At 26.1% G+C, this 23317-nt stretch overlaps 1 protein-coding gene across 1 annotated transcript in view; it reads right to left on the bottom strand.

Annotated features, from left to right (window-relative positions):
• Positions 1-916, bottom strand: part of LOC132921736 (inactive tyrosine-protein kinase 7-like) — a 211806-nt gene extending 210890 nt beyond the window's left edge. The window contains exon 1 of the mRNA XM_060984917.1: positions 508-916. Within this exon, the coding sequence (XP_060840900.1) occupies positions 508-583 (76 nt within the window). The 5' untranslated portion in view covers positions 584-916. The remainder of the gene's footprint in view (positions 1-507) is intronic.
• Positions 917-23317: the final 22401 nt, after the last annotated feature.

Here is a 23317-nt window from a genome sequence, read left to right as displayed (position 1 = left end):
AATTACACGTCTTAATTTTATAAATCAATTTAAAATATATTGTTTTATAATATGATTAGAGTAAGTATATTTATTTCAATTTAAGAGTGGAATTCCTAATGAAAACAATTACTATTTATTATAACTAAAATTAATCATAATTAATTTGTATTATGATTTTCAAAATTTTTGAAATATTTTATATTATATTTATATTTATATATATATATGATGAATTGTCAAATGTACACGTATTATTAGTGACGATTTAATAATCGCTATAATATTAGAGTAAGGTTTGAATTTACTTATCTACAAACTAAAATCTATTTTTAAGAGACATTAAAACGAGTGAAATTTCCTATGTATTACCTATCTATATCTAGTTTTATATTCATTTAGAATAACATTAAATTAAATTTAAAACTAAAACATAATAAAAAGAACAACAATAAAAATGTATGATTTTATATCCTTTGCATTATATCAAATTTAATACAAATACGGAATTGTATATTATTATCTTACCTTGGCAGTTGGCTATAGCGATTATCCAAAAGCACAAAGCGCTTAACTGTAGAAATCCACCAGTCACTGTACACATGTCGTATGATCCTTATTTATTATTATTTTGTTTTTAGTCCGGACGTACGACGTTCAACAGAAATTTCGTCATGCCGAAATATTAATAAAAATACTACGGTGATGAAAAAAAACATTACATTACTAATAAATTTGTTTAAATTTAAAACAAAATAAACAAGAAATGCAAATAAGCACGGAATATTAATTATTATTCGATTTTTCGGTATTAACCCGCATCCCGCACTCGGCGATACGATAAAACTAATATTTTTATAAATATTTTTTTTTTTTTTTTACTCGGTAGCGAACGAAAAATCGCAACCGCAACGGCGGCCGTTACACACTCTACGGAGATTTGTGATTCACTAGCTGACTATGCCGGTCTCTGCGTTTGACGCCGCCCGAACGTGGGATAGTTTCTCGATTCTGCGCTCCGGTTCGCGACCTCCGAACGCTAAAAACAACACTTAAATATTCCACCGTGGTCACCACTAAACGTGCACGATATAGATACGAATATAATGGAATAATAATAATTTGTTACATTAAATTTCCAGTGTACGTCACTGTTTAGTTAATAATACATTAATGCGACACAAAATATTTATTACATCGGTTGATTTTTTAAATAGCTAATATTCATAGGAAATAATTAAATTAATTAGATTTACCTCTGTTGAAAATATATAATACGTCTTAAAGATGCCTAGAAACGGTAGATTATCGTACTTTTTTAATTTTTAAAAATGTGCAATCTGCGTTCTAGAGCACAATAAGAATATACATAATAAATTGATAATTTAATTATACGGCAGTGAAATTATTGCTTGATAGAAGATTCCACCCATGGTGACGCTTGATTTATCTTTTACAACTCGAATAATTTATTATTATTGTGAAATAATTAATAATGTACAACTTACTATTTAACAAACTTATGTATAGATTTTAAATGTCCATTGGTTATTTTAAATTAAAAAATATTACACTAATTATTATTATAATACAATATGTTATTATTTATGCTATTTTCCATAAAAATAATCTGTACACATATTGTCAATATGAATTTAATATAATTTTTTTTAAAAAATGCTAAGTATTTAAACGTATTCGTTTAATAAAAAATTGTCATATAGTACAAATAAAAAAAAATATCCTAAGACTATTAAAATATATATTATAAAAACATTATTTTCTAGATAATTATAATATTTTAAATGTTGTAATTTACACCAAAATCTCGTAAAATATAATAAAATATATCCACTAAAAATTAATAAAATTATCTAAGAAATCCTAAAACTGGAAAAGTAACATAAAAAATTTAATAAAATGCAAAATAAAAGTTTCACCTTTGAGCAGCTTAGTACTTGGATTGTATTTTGAACTTAAGTCACCGGAAAAAAAATACACCATGCGTTGATATCTAGGCATTAGCTATTATGTTGGTAATGGTTAACTATTACCTATTACTCTAAACATTTATAGTTTACAACAATACAAATAAATTTAAATATCTAAATTAAAATATTTTATATGAAATATAAAATTTAAATTATCATCAATTTTGTAATCTAATCAAAATCGTATCAAAAAAATTTCAAATTCATTCTACGTATAATAATTACTTTACAAGCAATTTCATTATAAGAAGTATTTACTAACAAAACGGTTTCAAATTATTATTAGTTCATGGTTACCACTTTAAACATTACACGTTTTACTTTAAGTAACTAGGTAGGTGCTTGTTCGTACATAAGGGTAAACACCGTGTGTAATTATTAGAACATTGGAAAATACTTAAAACGATGCTGTATACTCGTATAAAAACTTAAAGCGTATTACACTATTGTATAGTTTATTTTTATAAAAATACCTTTAAAAAGTATTTGAAATATTTGAAAGGTGTGTATTACTACACACAATCTATGTAGGTATTCAAATATGAAGATAAATTCATATAAAAAATATTCCAAATAGTTAGTGTTGACACTTTGGTATGGATAGCTTCTGATGGAATTATTATATAATAATAATCAAAGTTTAACATGAAAAGATTACTATTACTAGTGTGTAAATACTAATGTTTGTTGAGATATTGCTTGGGTTTTTATTTTCATCGGCTATTTTATCCATATATCATAATTTACTTTAGGTGTTTAATTAGGTATACTTATACGTTATGTATACACTGTTCACACCGTTCAACGTATTCTAGTACATATATGTACACATATACGTGTTTCCGCTTTAAAATACCTCACATCAATTAAAATTAAATTTTTCAGAACACGCAAAAAAATTAAAATTATCAATGATCTACAAAACCAAGTTTTGAAAATGTTAAAGCTTCATAAAATTGTATTATATTAAAAACAATTGGAATAAAAATTCAATATCAGCTGTGAAAATATTGTTTATATATATATATATAAAGCCACATTGGAGGTTTTATTATAGTTTATGTTTTTCGCCTACACAACATCATGTGACGTTTTTTTAATAATGTTTGGTGTCATATAATTGGTATCATAAAGAAAATATTTTATAAACGATTTATAGTAGGTGTTATATAGAAGATTTTATTAATTATTTTTTATTAATTTTACAATGAAGATAGACGATAGCACGTAGGGCATATTATAAAACTATAGCTAAATATTTTTTTCTAAATTCAAGAACACCATATACAAAATTGGCAAACATTAGGTTTGTCGTGTCAACGACGATAGGTACTCTTTTCCTTCGTGTATACACACTGTTGTTTTCAACTATGTACTTATTATTTAATTTAAATTGTAAATCTCATGTCATAATCAACTACTGTATAATATGTCATTAAATAAATAAATAAATTATACGTCATGGGCCATGGTGTGACATACCGGAACTGGTACCTACCACCAGCCCATATGAATAATATAACATTTGTTATACGTGGCCTGCAGTAGCTATATTGGTTGGGTAAGCGATACGCGGCGTATCATTTATTGAGAATGCACAGTGTAGTTTTACAAGTAAACGTTAAATTATAAATTATTTATTGCATATAATTATATATACATATAACAACAACTTCATATTATGTTGGTGAAAAAATATTATTTTTTTAATGCATTTACTCATATTATTTAAAATCTTTTTAATATATTATTAAAAGTATGTATTATTTAAGTATGTTTCGGTTAAGACTTTACTAAAAACAATGTTCGACAATTCCCTACGAGCTTGTAGATCAGGTCTGAATAGGGCTACACACATTTTGTACAAATATTATAATAGGTATTTTTAGAGGCTCTTAAGTCCTGATTTTTTTGTTCGTTATACAGCTGCGTACATCGTAGTACATTAGACTCCAGTATAATTAATTGTTTATTGGTAGTTTTAATATTAGAGTGAATTATCATAAAAATTATAGCTAAGAGAATGATCTGTGATTAAAATTATGACTTTTAGGGTACCTATATCAATTTTCAATTGAGTTATACGTTTTTTATGTTGTAATAATTTACAATACTTATCTTATAGGCTCATAACACAATCACTTATTCACTTGTATTATTATAATATTATCAGCCCCTGCTCACGTGACACTCACTGATTATTATATATATATATAAATTGTAGTATAATATTGTATATTATATTATATTAAATAGTATTTAATAAATATAACTATTAAAAATAACTAAATTAATAATTAGTTATAATTATTATTGATATTATATTATTTTATTTTATATCATTAACACAGCCCATATATTATTTATTTTTAAAAATATAAAAATATCCGATTAGTGATAATAACTATTTAAAACGATTAAATCTAAAATTTATATGCTATTTTTTGTCTAACTACTATAATATTACTTACCTATTATAGTACCTAACTAAAGATAAATATTTGAACTTTCAATAATAAGAAAGTTTAAAGCGATTCTATATAGGTAGGTATTAGGTATCTAGGTATCCTGATGAAACTTGTTTATCTCTTCGAAACACGTACTGCAGGATAAGTGGTATAATAATGGTAAAATATAATACAATAATTCTACGATAATAGTTCTAATTCGCAACAACTAACAGATAATTTGTAATAAATGTTATCTGAGATTTTAAACAATTCATTTTGACTATTGATATCGTTGTTACATTTGCTTGGTATACCTATGCATATTATTTAGTTGAAATATTTACATAATATGTGCATTATACTTACTATAAATCAATGAATAATAATTTTTTTGTATTTATCACCTTAAATTTAATAAATTATACTAAAAATAAATCAATCGAATTCAGTTATTAAATTAAGTAAATTATTAACTATGTGTACCTATAATTTATCTAAATACATACGTATTTATATTTAAACTGATTTTTATTTGAGATTTGTGTAGTTAAATAACCATTATTTTAATATGAGTTTAATAAAAAAAAATCACGTTTTAAACTTTTGATAAAAGTTACTCTGCTATTTAACACTTTTGTTAATAAGTTGCTTACAATGTATTCAACTTTTTATAAGTATGCAAAAGTCTTTTAAAAAAAATCTGGATACTCGTTTAAAAATGTTGTTATTGGTTTATAGGTAATTAATAGTTAGTCTATAAACAAACTAATTTAGTACACTTTACAGGGATTTTAAGACAACGTAGTTAAAATGCAAAGCCGATAAAAAGATGTAAGAATAAAGAGAATGGTAAGAGATGAAGGGTATGTTTAAACGTTTGTTTCTGGCAATATTCTAACTATAGGGTCTTTCAATTGTACCATTTTCCATGAGATCCGTTCGGTGGTACGTCGTATAAATTAAAACGTTAAAAGTGAATAATGGAGCTAGTGTGATTGGATTGCACAATGACTAGAATAAATTACCCCAAGGGAATTGAACATGTTTATACTTAGGTGTTAAATTATAATTCATCTCTAAAAAAAAAAAAATAATAAAACAAGAAAAATAATAAATGTAATTGGTCAATTATCAGAGTTGAATGTCTTACAAGTAGTAAATTTAATATTATACCAACAAAAGCAGAAATATATATTTGATAAATGTAAAAGGCATTTAAAACAATATTATACTGGTAGTTAAAAAATCGCATTAAGTTTTTTATAACAATTTATTTAATGCTATGATAAATTAAATATTCAAGTAAGTTATAGTCTATAACTATAAATACATCCAAAGATCTATAACTTATAGATAAATTAAATAACATTATAACACAGTATTTGTTTCTCAACTATTGAACTTTTCAGCTAATTAAAATCTAAAATATATACTTCATTTTATCCAGCAAAATATTTTTATGGTTAGAATATAATTTCAAACCCGAAGGTATCATACTAATATTATACCACAGCGATATTGATATTTTTTTTAGTTTTTTAACGTATTTATTTTTATTTTACAATGGCTATATTAAACATTCATTTTTGATTTAAATAAAATAATATTTAAAATATGTTGATAATATAACATTTAAAACAATTCAATTTTCTAATAATGTTGATTTTTTTTTTTCGAAAATATAAACAGTTGGAGTGAGGTCATAATTTATATTTGTGTGATTTACTCTCAAAAACTATACATGTACTAAGAATAATAAGTTATTATGTTATTGTATGATAAATATTTTTTTATTTATTATTTATTAGTGATAACCAACGAGATATTTTTTTTTCGAGATTTAACAAACGTTATTGAAATTGATTAGAAACTCTGATTTCATATACGTGTTGTTAAAATTAAAACAACTATACTATCACAGTTTATAACAAAATTTAAATTATCCGTTGTCGACGACAATAATCGGGAAAGCTATCCCTCCAATTTTTAAGTTAATGTCGACATTAAAAATTTCAGTAATTTATAACCAACATTATTTTATAGCTCGCCTGAAATCAGGAGGTACTACATACGCGAAGAAAAATTTACCTAATTAAAAATTATAAGTTGAATTATTATAATATAAGATTTAAAATAAATTATTATTAATTTTCTACCACTTAATTTTTTTTTACCGTGCAATAAGTAAATAGTGTTTTTTTAACCACCACAGTACATTACGTAACTAATTGCATATCATAATATTTTAGAATATTAACTTTATTGGTATATTAATGGCCAATCATTAAAACAATAAAATATATTGATTCCTGATTATTTTATTAAAAATAATGGCATATAATTGTGGTATGGCTTTTTAAATGTTTTAAGAATTGTCGATACCCATTGGATAAAACATTAAAATTCCTATTAAGTTATTACCTTAATAATTACTTTTACTTTTGTATCACATTAATATTTAATAATAAGACATATTTGAATAATACATGTTATGTAATATATTAAAAATATATATTATGTATTTCCAATATAATCACAATATTGATGTATGCTTGTAGGACTAAAACCGTAAGAACCAGAATACTTGGTTACTAATTATAATACTTTTTCACTCTTTAATCTTATCTGCCAACCTCACAATTTATTTTAATTAAAACAATTTTATATTATTTTGAAATTTTTGAAATTGCATATTAAAATTAAATTATTAATATTGTATTATACCGAGATTAATGTACATCTAAAATTTACAAGAAAAGTGTTCTATGCTAAGTACAATATTATTCAAAAGGTTGGGATTAATTTCTAAACTTGTTATTTTACCGTTGAATTAAATAGTAAATTAAATATTAAACATTATTTGAAATAAAACAATAAATATTATGGTTATATTGTTAATTAAATTTATTCCAAATATACATATCTCCAATCTGAAATGAAAAAATTAAAATACTGTCATGTAATTTGTTATTGTTCATGTAAGAAATGTTCTATTTTATAAATAACGTAATGTATATTGAAATAACATATTAGGTATATTTATAATAATGTGTGTAAAAATGGAGTTAGGGTAAAGTTAAATTAAAAAATAAATAACGAACATACGTTAAGTTATTAAAATTTGATATTTTATCAATTATTATTAAATGTTTATTGTTATAGAAATAATTTTGAAAAAAAAATGTAATAATAATATATATATCCATAATTATAGCTTAATATATACATACAATTATACGTATAATTATTTTCAACACTTATATTAAAATGGTGAAATTGAAAACCAATGACCATGGAATGAATAATCATTATAATATTGGTTTTTGTTTTTTTATATTATAATATAATATTAAGCTAATTAATAGTTATAAAAACATACATTCTTTTAGTTTTGCATATTTTTTTTTGTGATTCCAGTCGTATTTTATTCCATATATCCAACCGAAACAATAAAAATATTTATCTAAAGACGTAAGTGCAACGATATATTATTTTGAAAGGTGTACCTTTATTTGGATGGATCCCATCGGGAGCACATAAATTGTTTAGAATCTACTTCAGGAAGTAACCATGCAGCGATTTTTGCTCAAACCACTATAGCTAGTGGCAAATTCAACAGCTTTAATAGTGCTCTGTAGTATATTGTTAAACGTCTCTTATACACGCAATGTTCTATGCTTAGTAATTTTAGAGTGATTCAAAGGGAAATTAAACGTTTTAAACCAACATTGTTTATTCTATAAAACAATCAAAACATTAAAAATTCTCTACATTGTTTACCAATTGAATATTACAAATTGATTTCATCGATAAACAGTTTTACCGAAAACATATTTAATGGTAAAAAATTAAATTGTTAATATCTTAATATTTATAGGTACAGTATAACATTATTTATTTTTTTGTTAATTTATTCTTAATACTTGAATTATAACTTAATATTACTAATATTCTATATTACACATATACTATTATCATATTATTATTGTAAATTATAATTATTATGTTATAATAACAAATTAAGACGTATACAATAGTCTCCAATAGGTTTTTAAGTAATAATTACATTATATTATAATTGTATGCAATTTTATATATTTTACCTATATTTTCGTAGTAATTATATATTATCTATTAAAGTTTTAATGAAATAATTTGTGATTGATCATTGTTTGATTAATGATTATGTTTCATTTTGTATTATATATAGGTAGCAAAATAATATAGGTGCATTAATATCTAATGTACTTCATAATAACATATCACAGAGATGAAAAATGATATTTGTGGTGGACAATGTAAAGTTGATAGAGTGTATGATTTTAAAAAAGGGCGTAGTATATTATTATGTCAAGTGAATTTTATCTAAGCAGTTACTATTATTACTCGGATAAACACGAATTTCCCTTTGGGTATATTATTTATCTTGGCAAATTTACTATATACATTATTTTATTACGTAGTCGATCAAAAACAATTTTTATTTGGTCATATGAGTCGAAATGGCATCATTTACTAGTTCTTAACCCGTGACTAAAAGCAACTCTATATTTGATATACACATATTATGTTATACTTATTATATTAAAAATATGTACAGATTGTATAATTTCTGTAGATAAAAAAAAAAAAAAATCACCTATATTTACCATTACGATTACATACAATGTTTTTTTGTAAAAAAAAAAATAGTATAACGGACAGTTGGTTTAACGAGATACTGAAAACAAACAAATTTTTGTAAGCTTAACTAAAATAAAAGTAATAACAGTCGATAGCTCATTGAAGAGAACTGGTGCTTTTCAGTTATCTGTAATTAAATCTATCATCAATTTTAAACTAAAATGGTATTCTGTCAAAAAATTCTAGAAATACTATACTCTTTATTCTTCTATACTCATATATTTTAACTTTTTATTACGCGATTTCCACGGAATTCAACGTTTATATTGAAACTGAATAAACATCACAATATTATAATTATTGTAAACGATTTATTTTTGTATTTTTGTTTTATGGTTCATGATGCATCATATACAATCAGCAACATTGCCCCAAACTTAAATTATACTTCTCTATTTTAACTTTATCAACAATTTCTGGGAATTTTGGGATTATAATATTTATAAATTTATATAATTAGTATATTTATTTGAAATGTAATATTTGATTTTTAGATTTTTTAAACGTAAGTTTTACATTTCTTTAGAATGATTTTTGTGTGATGTATTTTTTTAATTGTTATACAGCTTTAATAGTTTTACTTAAATTAATAACTATATTATGATTTATGATATTAGCATAGTTATAATATTTTGAAATGCCTAGTATTGGTATTAGGTGTTGAAATGTGACATTAAATTTAAACAAGCAGAATTTAAACTGTCACAAGAAACAAAGCCTGAATGAATTTTGAGTTGAATATGGTCTTATTTATACTTTCAATAAACCATTGAATGATGGATTCCTAAGATGACAGCGTGGAAATAATAAATTGATAAATTATTAAGGTAGCATTTCGTAACAAATCCAACAGCTATTACAGGGGTAATTTTCGATTCTCGTAATTATGGTTCCCACCACTCATCTATAGAGAGATGCGGTCGTTGACGACTTTTAAATTAATGTTCTTAAAAATATAATTTATGCAAAGCAAAATTAAAAAAAAAAATGAGAATATAAGATAATAGACACATAAAAATAACACCAAGTAATGATATTTTGGAAATTATATCTTTATGCTTTAAATAAACCGACGAGATTATGTAATAGTAATTACATTATTGTAATTATATTATTATATAATTGCTTTGTTATGTAATAGGTATTTAGTGCATCTTATTATTGAATAGGTTACATTATTGGATATATTAAATTTTAATTTAATCATTACATATTATTATGAAAAATAATTCTTGATGACAGATCTAATGTTTCTAAGAATAGTTTATATGCATTTGTATTACTTATAGTTATAAATATTTTCTGTTGTACAAATAATATACTATTAGAAATATTTCAAGTATCTATATTACATAACGGTTGTTTACTTTTGAATGACGAAAAAAAACTTTCGAGTAAATTTTATAAACCTATGTTTTGACAATTTTATATTTTAGTTTTTTCCGATTTTATTGAAAAGAATTTAATATTTTTAGTTTTTACACATCCAAAATACCAACTAGATCTAATTTAATATCAGAAGCCATTTTTAGAATAAATCATGACTTAAAGCGTTTTTAAGGCTCAAAAGGAGACGATAATACAAGACAATAATACTATAACATTGTGAAACCAATACATATTCCTCACTTATCCGCTCGGAATAGCTGCCTCTAAGCATGATATCATAGTTTGTTTGGTTTAAATTGTGTTTTTATTATTTAGGATCGTTTTGGAGAGTTTTGAGTATAATATAATTATTACGCGGGTAGGTAATTTCTATATTATTAATCTGCTGCGAAAATCTGGGTCAACAGGGTGAAGAATAGGAAATTCAAAAGAAACCCATTCCAACGTGTATACGGTGTACATAATATTATTTTATATTATATATATGTAATATATATTTAATATAAAGATAGCTGAATGATGAGATGAATAAATAAAAGGTCGTCGTAGAATTGCATTTTGAATACCCACACTGTTCATACTTTGTGTGACCACAAGTGTATACACACGGTGCTGCACATCTATCCCTATGCACACACACACACACACACACACACACACTCGTGTTACGACTGTTTTTAGTTTCAGGACCGCACAGGTATGCGCGTATACACACGTATTATAGTCGTATACGAAATCGAGCGGTCCGCATATTTCGTCGAACAGAACGAAATAAAATAAAACATTTAGGTTTTATATATCCCCGGATATGTTCAGGTGGAAAAATCCGGTTAAACGCGACCGAGAAAATTCAATTTTCAACACTGCAGTATGCGTATGTTTGTATACACATGTCGCGCCGCGGACGCCGGCGGGAAAGACTATTATATGATCGAGCGATTGGGGGGGGGGGGGGAGCGAGGGAAAACAATGGCGGCGGCGTGGGTGTGTGGGCCGATGTAACGGGTTGGATTGCGGTGTTAAAATAAAAGTTACCCCGCGCGCGGTGGTTAGTTATTTATGTGTTTATTTCGCGTGTGTGTGCGCGCAGAGCAGCGGTGTGTACAGATAGTGCAGCTCTCGCACCGGAAAAATAATAATAATAATAAAAAAAACAAAACACACAAACCGATACGATTCGGCATTTGGTACGGCGGCGGCGGCGGCATTTATTTATTTTTTCATTTCGATAATATCGGCGGTGACGATAACATTAACGTCGGCTATGGTATTGCGTACATTTAACTGACTTTACGTATTATTATATCGTATATTATCGTATGACGTGCGCCCGCAACGATGATTACGACGGTTATAGTATTACAATAATAATACAGTCGTGTTATATACGCCGTGTCGTTTGGTGCACGCGTATCTCACACCTATACACACGGTGTACCGAGACGTATCCAGAAAGTTTCAATGACCTTGTACGGGATTTGCGGTGCCAAGATTACGGACATTATTGCGACACACAACTATACGGGAAACGATCGGATATAACAATAATACTTATTGCGGCCAGCAGATAATAATTGTGCACTTTAATCGGAAAACTTTTATCGCGTTGTCACCTCTCACCACTTGACGTGTAATTTGGTCGCGTACCTATATATACTGCAGTTAGATATATGTATTATAGTTCCGTTGAAAAATCTTTACACGATTTCTTATTTTATTACATATTATTCCAAAACTCCGACGGCCCTTATTATTGATTGAATTTCTACGAGTGCCCATTTTTTTTATGGTGAGTTGATCCTTTATAAATGGGCGTATGTAATTTGCGCCAAAAACAACCCCAAAAAAAAAAATATATATATATGCCATTTGCGCCTCGTCTAAAAATTTATTTTGGTAATTTGCGCCGCTTTTTAAGTTTGTAATTTGTGCCAAATAAAACTATATAAAAAGGCATTGTGTAATCTGTGCCATCGTGTGCCTACTAATATTGTAATTTCGTAACTTCCTAAACAATTTTTTTTACAAATAAACATATTATTGTATTTTTAATCATTGGTCAATCAAATTTTAATAGTTATATATTTCGTGAAAATTATTTAAAAAAGTATTAAATATAAGTATCTACAATTCTTGTAAAAAAAAAATATATAAAAATCAGTCATATTATAACTATAAATAAACGTATATACGTATAAAATAACTAAAAAATTTATTTTTACAGTTTAACATATTGTTTTTTTAATTAAGTTCATTTTAATAGTTATACATTTTTAGAAAATTATTAAATGTATTTAAAAAAAAGTATTAAATAAGTATTATAATTCCAATGTATAAAATTCAGCCATATTATAGTTATAAATAAATGTATTTAAGTATAACTAAATTCCAATAATTTAAGTTAAAAGTGTGGCGCAAATTACATACGTACTTAAATTTACCTATTGGTGGCGCAAAGTACCATTTCCCTCATAAATATATCGGTTATTCAAAGATTATTAATCATAGTAATTCACAATATTTGATAAGGATTTAAAATTTAAAGAAGTATTGAATCAAAAATCGTTTTTTTACAGAATTGTACCTACATTTACGATCATTTAAAATTTAATTTTGAATTAATTATCTTGTTTAAATAACGCCTTGAAAACAATTACGCAGTATAAAATATACAGTGAGACTCACTGTAAATAACTCTCATTATTTTAAAGTATATTAAAATTTCGAAAATATTGTTTTTTAATGATTTCGAGTGAAATAAAATAATAATTTTTGTCCAAATAATTTTTAAGTTTTGTATTTTTTCGAACGTAAATATACATTTTTAATCTCATATCCTGAAGCAGAATATTTTTCTAAATAATTCGACGCAGAAAAATTAAAATTTACATGACTAGTTTATGAGTTATAAGTATATAAAGTTTATCTAAACGGAGAAGTAGACCAACATTTTTCGAGATATCCACGTACGACACCACTCCACTCGTCAACACTGAAAATACATATAACTTACAAACTAATCGTCCGAATATCAATTTTTATACATCAAATTACCTCAAATAATTTTTTTGCTCAGGAATATGAAATTAAAAATGTATGTGGTCATTCAAAAAAGTAATAACTTAAAAAATTATAACGCTAAAAATATTAAAAATATAATTGTTTAAAAAAATATTGTTTTATTTCGACTAGAAATTTCGTAAAAAAACATTTTCAAAAATGTTGATAGATTAATAATGAGTGTTGTTCGATAAAAAAATAAAATCAAGTATCTTGTAAATATCTATGTAATTGTATGTATACGTTAATTTAAAGAAACTTTAATCGTTGTTGGTTATCTTATAATGGCATGTTATGACGTAGGTAGATGAGTAGATGACTCGCAGTATAAATTGAGGATTTTCAAAGTTTCTACATACACAACACACCCGTACACGCTATACCACGACCGGACTTGAGTATAGAGTTTTGTTTTTGGGTAATCGCAATATTTCAGGAGGTAAAAAAAAACATCACCGGATGTATGGCGAGATTCGTCAACTCCCCCCTCGCTACAGACCCACTAAACGTCCACAGACGGATTGTCCGTTTAAATGGCCGAAAATAGTACGAACATGTATAGTACCTGACCTTTAAAGAGAACGAGTGTTTCCGGCGGATAAATGTTCGAAAACGTGGAAAATAAATTGCGCGTTTCCTCGGCATTTCATGAACGTAGTTTTCGATCCTCCTGTAGTATTATTCGTTGTATGTCCGAAAATGGTATGTTATTACGTTTACTTGTTTTTTTTTTTAAACCATCCAATTTATTTGCCAAATGTGGGGCACAGGAAATTTGTTATTTTTGTATACAAAAATGATTTTGCGTAATAAATATGTTAGCGTATTTTGATAGTTTGCAATTATTATCAATGTATGTTTATCGTTTTTATGGTATTCACTATTCATGGTTACTAAAAGGCTGCTTAAAATGTTAAATAAATATTAAATTCAAGAAAATAAACAGTTTAAACTTGGAAATGTTTTTTCTGTCGTTCAGTTAAGTATAATGAAAATTCATTGTTTATCAGTATATATAGGTACAATATTGTATTTGCGGAAATAAAAAAATAAAATATTTATTTTTATTTTACTTGCTTCTCGTTTTTTTGTTTGTTTATTTGTATGTTTGTTTATATGATATGTTTTGTATACACGTAGTAGCAGTTATAGTTTATATAGATTTCCATATTAATTAATTACCTACTGTAAAAGTAACTTGCAGCTTGTGTTACGCACACTCCATTGCACAGGAACAATGAGCAAGTTAAGATAGATAATACTGTGCATTTAGAAAACTATCAAGTGAATTCCTTGGATTACTGCTCAGTACATACTAAATCTATAATAGTGAAAAAATAATTGTTTTTATAACACACGATAAAATGTCCTACTTACAAATATTTTGTAATAATTAATTAATTGGAGATAATAATTTGGAATACTTAATGAATAGGTTATTATGTAAACGCATAATACATTTTATCCATTTTTGTTACAATTGTTGAGAGAAATAATCAGAGGATAACCGGTTAATTTTTCTAAAGCTTTCAAAGCGATAAAATATATAAAATATTTGTAAAAATTATGATATTTTCTCCCATTTACTATTTTCTACTACAAATTCAAAACATCAAAATATACAATATTCATTTTTAAATAAAACAAATGTTTACTTCAGCTTTAATACATTTTTTTTTTTTGTATCTACTTGAACTACATTTTTATGAACGACGTTTTTAGTCAGATTGTCCCAGAATCTTCATACTGTGCCAAATTTTATTGCTATAATACCTACCTAAGACGTTTAAAATTTGAAATATTCAGTTGCGCACATTTTTTTTAATTTTAACAAAAGTTTCATTCTAAATTAGTTGTAGAAATAAAACAATGCACAAGTATAAATACAAATTAAACGGAGTAAGTTATTTGAATCCAATTATTCATAAAATTACGATTATTATAAAATAATTTAGTTATATTAAATATATATATATAGTATATTCATACTATATTTAAGTAAATGATAATATTATTCTAGTATCGGTCTATTATTTACACACAGCATAAAATTTAGATCGACAAAGTTTCAATAATTAAGTAAAAACTTAATTTGTTTCTTTATCTTTCCGTTCTCCCGTGTGGCCGTGTCTCCTTCTTTTGTGGGATTATGATTTATCCGCGGTACTCACTCTAGGACTTTATGTCGCTGTCGCAGCTGCTTCTTGTCACTGTTCACCGTCTCGAGTTAAACTACAGACTACAGTTCATTTTCTACTCACAGTGTTTAAGATAATATTGTTGTAACCTTGTAACAATATAATAAAATCAATCTTTTTATTAGTCTTATACGTAAGATATTCAACTCCAAATTTCATTTTTATGGCACTCTTGAGATTCGGAGAACACAAATCAACATACATACTATTGTTAAATTAAGTTGTAACGAGTTTATATACGTTTGTTCCTATACATGGAATATAATACATATAATAATATGTATATTATTATATTGAAAAAAAACATTTAGACAATAATAGATTGGTTTAACACCACTTAATTTTTGTAAGAAAAATATTAAATTTAAAATTAAATTGTCTATACATGTACTCATTATTAGACAACTTACTTAAGTTTCTTTATATTACATGAAATTATTCCAAACCAAATTATATTGCTTTATATTCTATACTTTTGATAAAAATAATTTTAAAAGTAATTATAAACACTTTTTTCAGTCGTGTAAAGTAAGACTTATTATTATAATAATAATGATACTTCACTTATTACACTTCTTCGATATTATCTGCAAATATTTTCTTAAATTAAAAATAAAGTAATGGTGTAAGTTAAAGTTATATTATGTGTTGTTTTATTAAAATTTAAAACCAACTAGTGTTATTGTTACAAATGTTTACCATATTTATCAATAATATTACGGTTATGGCTACATTAATAATTTTGTATACAAATAGTTACAATTACGAAAAAAATAATTATTAGAATATGTAAATTACTTTTTATAAGAATTTATTTAATATTTCAAAATAAAAAAATACAGTTTAATTGTAAGACTGATGTATAACAAAAATTATATGACTTTAATATATTAGAATAAAACCATTTTATTAAAACAACAAATAATGTAGTTTTTTTATAGTATAATGTTGGAATAATTAAGACTTTTTGAGATAATTTAGTTAAATCTCGTTATTTTTGTGTATTCTATAAAATTATTATCAATGAAATCCTAAAAAAAAGCATTTAAATAAATTGTTTACGCACTAGATGCTAAAAGCTATATACTTACCAATATTTATGTATTTAAACATTATTTAATATAAATAAATGATCATCATATATAATTTTCATCTGATACCTATATTTATATTATAAATAAACTATATAGTTAACTAGCTTATTAACTATATGGTCAATTTATGAATTTATAGTAATCGTGTTATACATAATACGGAAGTATAATGTATTATCATTTAAAGACGATTTTATCACAAGTTCCCCATAGTACGTACACAACTCAATACGGTTTTTAAGAAACACGTAGATATGGTTACGAGTTCTAACATTTCATTGAATTGGTATTATTAAAACAAAAACGCAATTAAATCACTAATCGTTAAATTAAAGATAGCCACTTTACGCCTGCTTGCTGCTGCCTTTTGTGTCGAGGACCAACTTGAAGCTTCGATAATAATATAATATGATGCCTGTTCTTTTTTCTCTTAAAGGAAAAGATCCTTTTAATCAATCTGTCACTTTGTCTAGAATTATTGTATACAGCAAAAACATTTTTTTAAATCAATAATTCTCTGAACGGTAAATGATTTAAATACCCCAGAGTGATTAACATAATTGTTAGCGATAAAATAAGTTACATTGTACAAAATATATTATTTAAAAGTCACGTGCTTTAGAATTTTCTGGAAAATATATGTTTCACGTAGTGCTTTTTATCATTAATTTTTGAATCACTAGAGGATAACTGTCAGTATATCCTTAGTACAACTTAGCACTGTTGTAGTACACTGTATTTTATTCAAACTATTTTACGTTGTCTGTTTGTCATAATTAATTGCAAATCGTTGATATCGGTTTATAGACTTAAAACTTATACGAGTTAAAATAAATTAAAAATTGTAATGAAGGCATATTTATGTTATTAAAAAAATAAATAAAATCTTTTTGGCATTATTGTCAATGTTCTTATTTTTACGACTTATGTGGTAACCTATTCGGGATATATTAAACGGTTTTCTTTCAAACTATTCCCCCCACCTACTCGACGTATTGAAAATTTAAAATATGTACTCGTATCTTTCAAGGAAGCGACATTTCCCCATTCCTTTAATCGATTTTCACCCACGACATCCTTAGGACCCATGTACATCCCTAAGTGCATATGCTGACAACACAATAATACTCTAATAACTGCCTCAAATGAAAATTGCATAAAAGCCGGTCAAATAATTCAATTTTAAATAATTAAAATATGGCTAGTCTGTAAGCTAACAGGTCGAAATTAGAATAAACGAATCTAAATCTATCCAAATAATCTTTTTACTGAGAAATGTTGACGACAACCTAGTATAGTAACCTAGTAGTATAAGTTAAATAATCAAACAATTATAACGGAAAGTCAAATTAAATATAATGGTCTAATTCTAGATAAACACATAACCTGGGGCTTACATATAAGACTTAAGCGTAAAACAGACAAATCTAAATCCCTCCTCATTTTTTGAAATTAAAACTCTTCCAATTCATTTCAAAACATCACATATGAATCAATAATACGAATTACTGCTGAGTGTCTACGCCTAAATGCTGCAATAGACCAAGAGGTTACTGTGGACTGGCTTCAGTGAACAAGAGGTACCCCCGTAGAGAAATGTTTGGATTTTGCCGGGTGAGTCCCACTGTAGATCTTCTAATGCACAATTAGTTCACTGACACCGTGATATATTTAGGAGTCTTATCAAAAATCCCATGGATGATAGTAGCTGAGGGTACTAGTGATATACTGTTTGAGTTCGAAAACGATAGGTTCAGAGGGTTGATTTTATACGATTTTCGGAATATTTTAAAACACAATATTATAATTATTATAGCGTTTGGTATACGCGGATCAATGTCTAAGTCGGTATAATGGTGTTTACGAATTGTAATCTTGGTTACACAATATCTAAAGGACTCCAGACAGGAGTGCTGGGGATGATCAGGGGAGTAATGGTTTTTTGATTAAAAATCGAGAGGTACAGGGGGTTGAGGACTTTAAGCTTTGTCGGGTGACTCCCACGGTATATCTCCAAATGCACAATCAGGTCACTGAGACCGTGATATTTTTAAGAGGCTCACCAAATTCGCAGAGAAGATAGCTGAGGGTACTAGTGACGAGTGACCTGCTGTGAAAGTTTGAAGTATAAAAAACATAATATATAAAAAATATCTATGTTCCAATTATAATGATATTTTAGTTAATTTATAAATTATTGTTGTTTTCAGAAAATATTGAAATAAGTATAACTTCGTCTAAATAATTTATAATGAAAATTATTATTAGCTTTATTATCAGAGTTCATTCTATCAGATAATCAAAAATATGATAGTAATATGACAATATGTAAGTAATACGTTAATACGATGAAAATACTTACATAATATTTAACACTAAAGTACTAATAGTTATTTATCCTAATGTAAAATAGACTTTTAAAGTTTTAGGTATGATAAAAATGTAAGTAGCGTATTTTACCATCAAATATTGCTAATCATCCACGTAGTTAGTATAGTTTAAAAGTATTCATAAAATAGATAGAAATATAACATATTAGATCAAAATTATTTTAAATTGAAAATATACGTATTAAAGAAAATACGTTTGTAAACCATCTTGTGCTCAAGTTATTTCATCTAACCAAAACCTTCCGCAGGTCAGGTTAGGTAATTTTTTCCATACATCGAAACTTTATTTACTTATTTCATTTCCAAGTTCACAGGCATCCTTAAGCCCCTCCTGTATCTTCTAACGGCTTTATTAAATAAATATCAATTATAATTATATACACCTTTGTATATTTATCGTATAATATTGTTACCTAACCTAACCCGCAGACATCACCACGTAGACAATGGGCCTGAGGCCTGCCGAGACGGCGGCGATACGACGCAGAACGCTATCTATCGAGCGTTGTATGCATTTTACTTTCTGTGTAGCGTCCTCTTAATATATTTATTTTATATGTATTATGTAATATGAATTTATACTACTTTATAATAATCTATATTGTATTTATATATTTGAATTATTATGAGCTGTATTGTTTTAATTGTTGAGCTATAATAGTTTATGCTAATAGCTAATAAAAAAAAAAAAATGGAAAAGAAGTTTTTAATTAGAAAACAATAAACAAGACGAACGAATAAAAATATTTGTTTAATGTTAATAATTGTTTTAAAACTTTTATAATTTTTCATCTAATAAAGAGTAAACAACTTAATACAAATAGTTTTTTAAACAATAAACTTGTTCGTGTTATATGTAAAATATGTATAACAGTGAAAATTAACGACCTAATCAAACAAAGGTACCTCTTGTATATATTATATTATGTATATACTTATCGTAAAATGACAAACTATAAATACTAAAAATACTTACTTAAAATGTATTTTTTTTTTATCTCTTTTAAGCACGAGTCGCTTTGGATTTCCCGATGAATACTCCACCCAAAACAAATTGTAAGTGAAATATGAAGTCAACAGCATGATATTGTATTCCCGTGGTTTTTGTTTTTGTTCGTGTATACTTACTATACAAAATCAAAACTAAAAATCTTTCAACATTTGTAATTTACAACTGCATTCAGTGAATAATCTTATTTATAATTACAATGTTACTCGGTTTGGTGTTTAATGATACTATTTTTTTTTCGCTAATTCCCATTTTCCATTATAAGACTCTGTCAGTTAGAGATGGTCTAATTTAGCAGCGATTTCGTTTCTTCACACATTACAAAGCTTATCCAGTTATTTGATTCGGTAAAATCGATTAATTCGAAACAGCCTTCATCCTCGCACACAACACCGCGTAATAAACGCAGGTTTTTATAAAGGTATATACTTGGACTTTGAGCCGAGTGCAATTGTCTATAATCCCGCAACGAATGGGGTGCGACCAAGAAGAACCATATAAGACTATAATATTGTATCATATTATCATATTTTTGAGGATACTGACTCCATTTTTTTTTTTATATTATATTTTAATTCATGACTCATAAAGATTATTTGGTTAGTAAGTTATGAATGAAATTACATATATGGCTAAAAGAAAAACGAGACAATAATTATTATAGAAATTTCGATTGTCTCGCGAGGGCTTTCATGCTTATGAAAACGTATTTTAGTTGGTCAGAACACACGAATGCGTTCTCATTTCTATATTATGAGAATGTCAAAGTTCCTCACCTCTTTTTTTTTTTGTGCATAGTGCTAATATTTCACAAATGTAAAATTCATGGCAAAGAATTTTGGATGGTATCCACGTCATTGATCGCTGAGGCCCAAGAATGTATTTGGTACATTACTGAATTTCTGTCTGTTAACGTTGAAAAAATGATCGGAAAATACTTTCAAACAATTTTGAAATTACTGATTTTATTTATTTTGTTCTAAGATGTTATAAAAAATACAAAAACGTACAAGCAATTAAATAATTACTGATGTAACGATGTTTGAAATACCTTTTTTATCAGTTAATAAGTGGTAGGTATAAATACGTATAATAACTATAATATTATAATATATGAACTTGCAATTTTTATCAAATATTTATATTACTAATATATAAAATATAATATTATTATTTAATTAACATGCAAAATTTTCAAAATAGTTTTTTCTTTTAATGCTATTTATAGATATTTTAAGTTATAAAAATTGTATTATTATTTTTATCCAATGTTGATAGAACATTTTAGATTTTTCCAAAAAGCTTAAAAAGGTAGTAATTCAAATCCCGTATATTTCAATATTTTGTCTAAATCAGCGTTTTTCTTCACGTCTTCTCCGGGGTAATGAAATGATGCCGTTATTATTCACACGATTATTTTACAAGCCTCTCGTACACAGTTTACAGTTTTCTAATTTCTACTATAATTTATCTAATCAATTTACCGTAAAATATTTTGTCGGTTACAAAGTTTTAAATGCCCATAATATTACACATATTTAGGTATAATATCGTATTGAAAAAAAAACGAACGAGTTTGTAACACTGAGCATTGAGCAAACTGAAATTTGCACATATTTATATTTATTTATTATTATTATTTTTTTTTTTTTTACAGGCAGTATAGGTGCGCGAAATAATAATATATTATTGTCTTACTCCGCGTGCACAACACTAATAATATATCACGATATTATTATTTATTACCCGTATGAGATTAACACACCATAGGTTATAGGTTAGGTTATTCAGTATTGTAATATATACATTATAATATAATAGGTGTTCTCTGCAAGCCAATTCGCAGGCTGTGGCTTGTCGCGTATAATAATACGTTTTTGTATAACATAAATTTTAACCCATATAGTACATTTAGCTGTAGCAACCGTTCTGAAACATTACATAAGTGATCATTTTATATAAACACCCAATGGACTCAAGTTCAATATAAGATATATTGATAATTATAGTTATACAATACAAATGATAAATTGAATAATAGTTATGTTACATACATATAATATATTACGATATCGTCTTACTACTCAAATGTAAGTAAAAATATTATCAGTTTATAATATTAGCTAAGATGGGAGTTAAGAGATCAAAAAATAATCAATATTTGAGGGACACAAATATTTTATATCAAATAAATCAACATTAACCTATTATTATTTCATAATCCTATCAAAACCTATTAAATTTGCAAGAGATTCGATCAATAGGATTAGTATAGTCAAAATAAATGTCACGGGTTGGAATTGAAAATGTAGCACGACTAAAACGCAATTAGTATTGAGGGACATGGAAAATCAATATCTGTAGTTGATCAGAACAGTATATTAATCCATTTATAAGGTTGGACATAAAGGGTACATCCATAAAATTGATTTTGAAGGCAAGATAATCTAAATAGAGATTAACTTGGATAGTTGATAGAGGAGTAGGTAGTTAAAAAAGGATTCAGATCAACATTTTGCCATCTTTCATAGCCAATAATGAGACTTAAAAACTGCGTTTTTTTTGATATTACGATATTATATCAATATACAATGTTAGTTTAAGCATACAATATATTAAAATACAAGATTTCTTTGACGCGTACTACACGTTGTAACCCTTATGTACGCATTCGATTAGGAACAAATTGTTCTTGCATAATTTTAATTTTTCTGTTGTTAAAATCGCATTCCAAACCACTCCAGTTACAATGGCGAGTTTGATTAATACTCTGTTGTCATAATATTCTGAACTGTTATTAATCGATTACCGTTTGACGTTTTTACTATACGTAATTAAACCTTATATATACCTATGCGAAAAATTGATCGTATTTGTGGACCTTATTTTTGTTAAACGGTTGAGGTGTAACAATATAATATACCTACCGACAATAATCTGAAGAAAATAATATTACTGTGAAATTTTAATGAAATGTAAATCTATATAATATTTCGTCTTCCATGTATTAATACATATTATAATGTGTGTATTATTATGATACTGTATATATTACACGCATTTGATCATTATTA

The sequence above is a fragment of the Rhopalosiphum padi genome, chromosome 2, assembly GCF_020882245.1.
Source record: "Rhopalosiphum padi isolate XX-2018 chromosome 2, ASM2088224v1, whole genome shotgun sequence".
Taxonomy (NCBI): Eukaryota; Metazoa; Arthropoda; class Insecta; order Hemiptera; family Aphididae; genus Rhopalosiphum; species Rhopalosiphum padi.
Note: the sequence above shows the minus strand (reverse complement) of the source record. Positions and strands in the feature narration are given on the sequence as shown.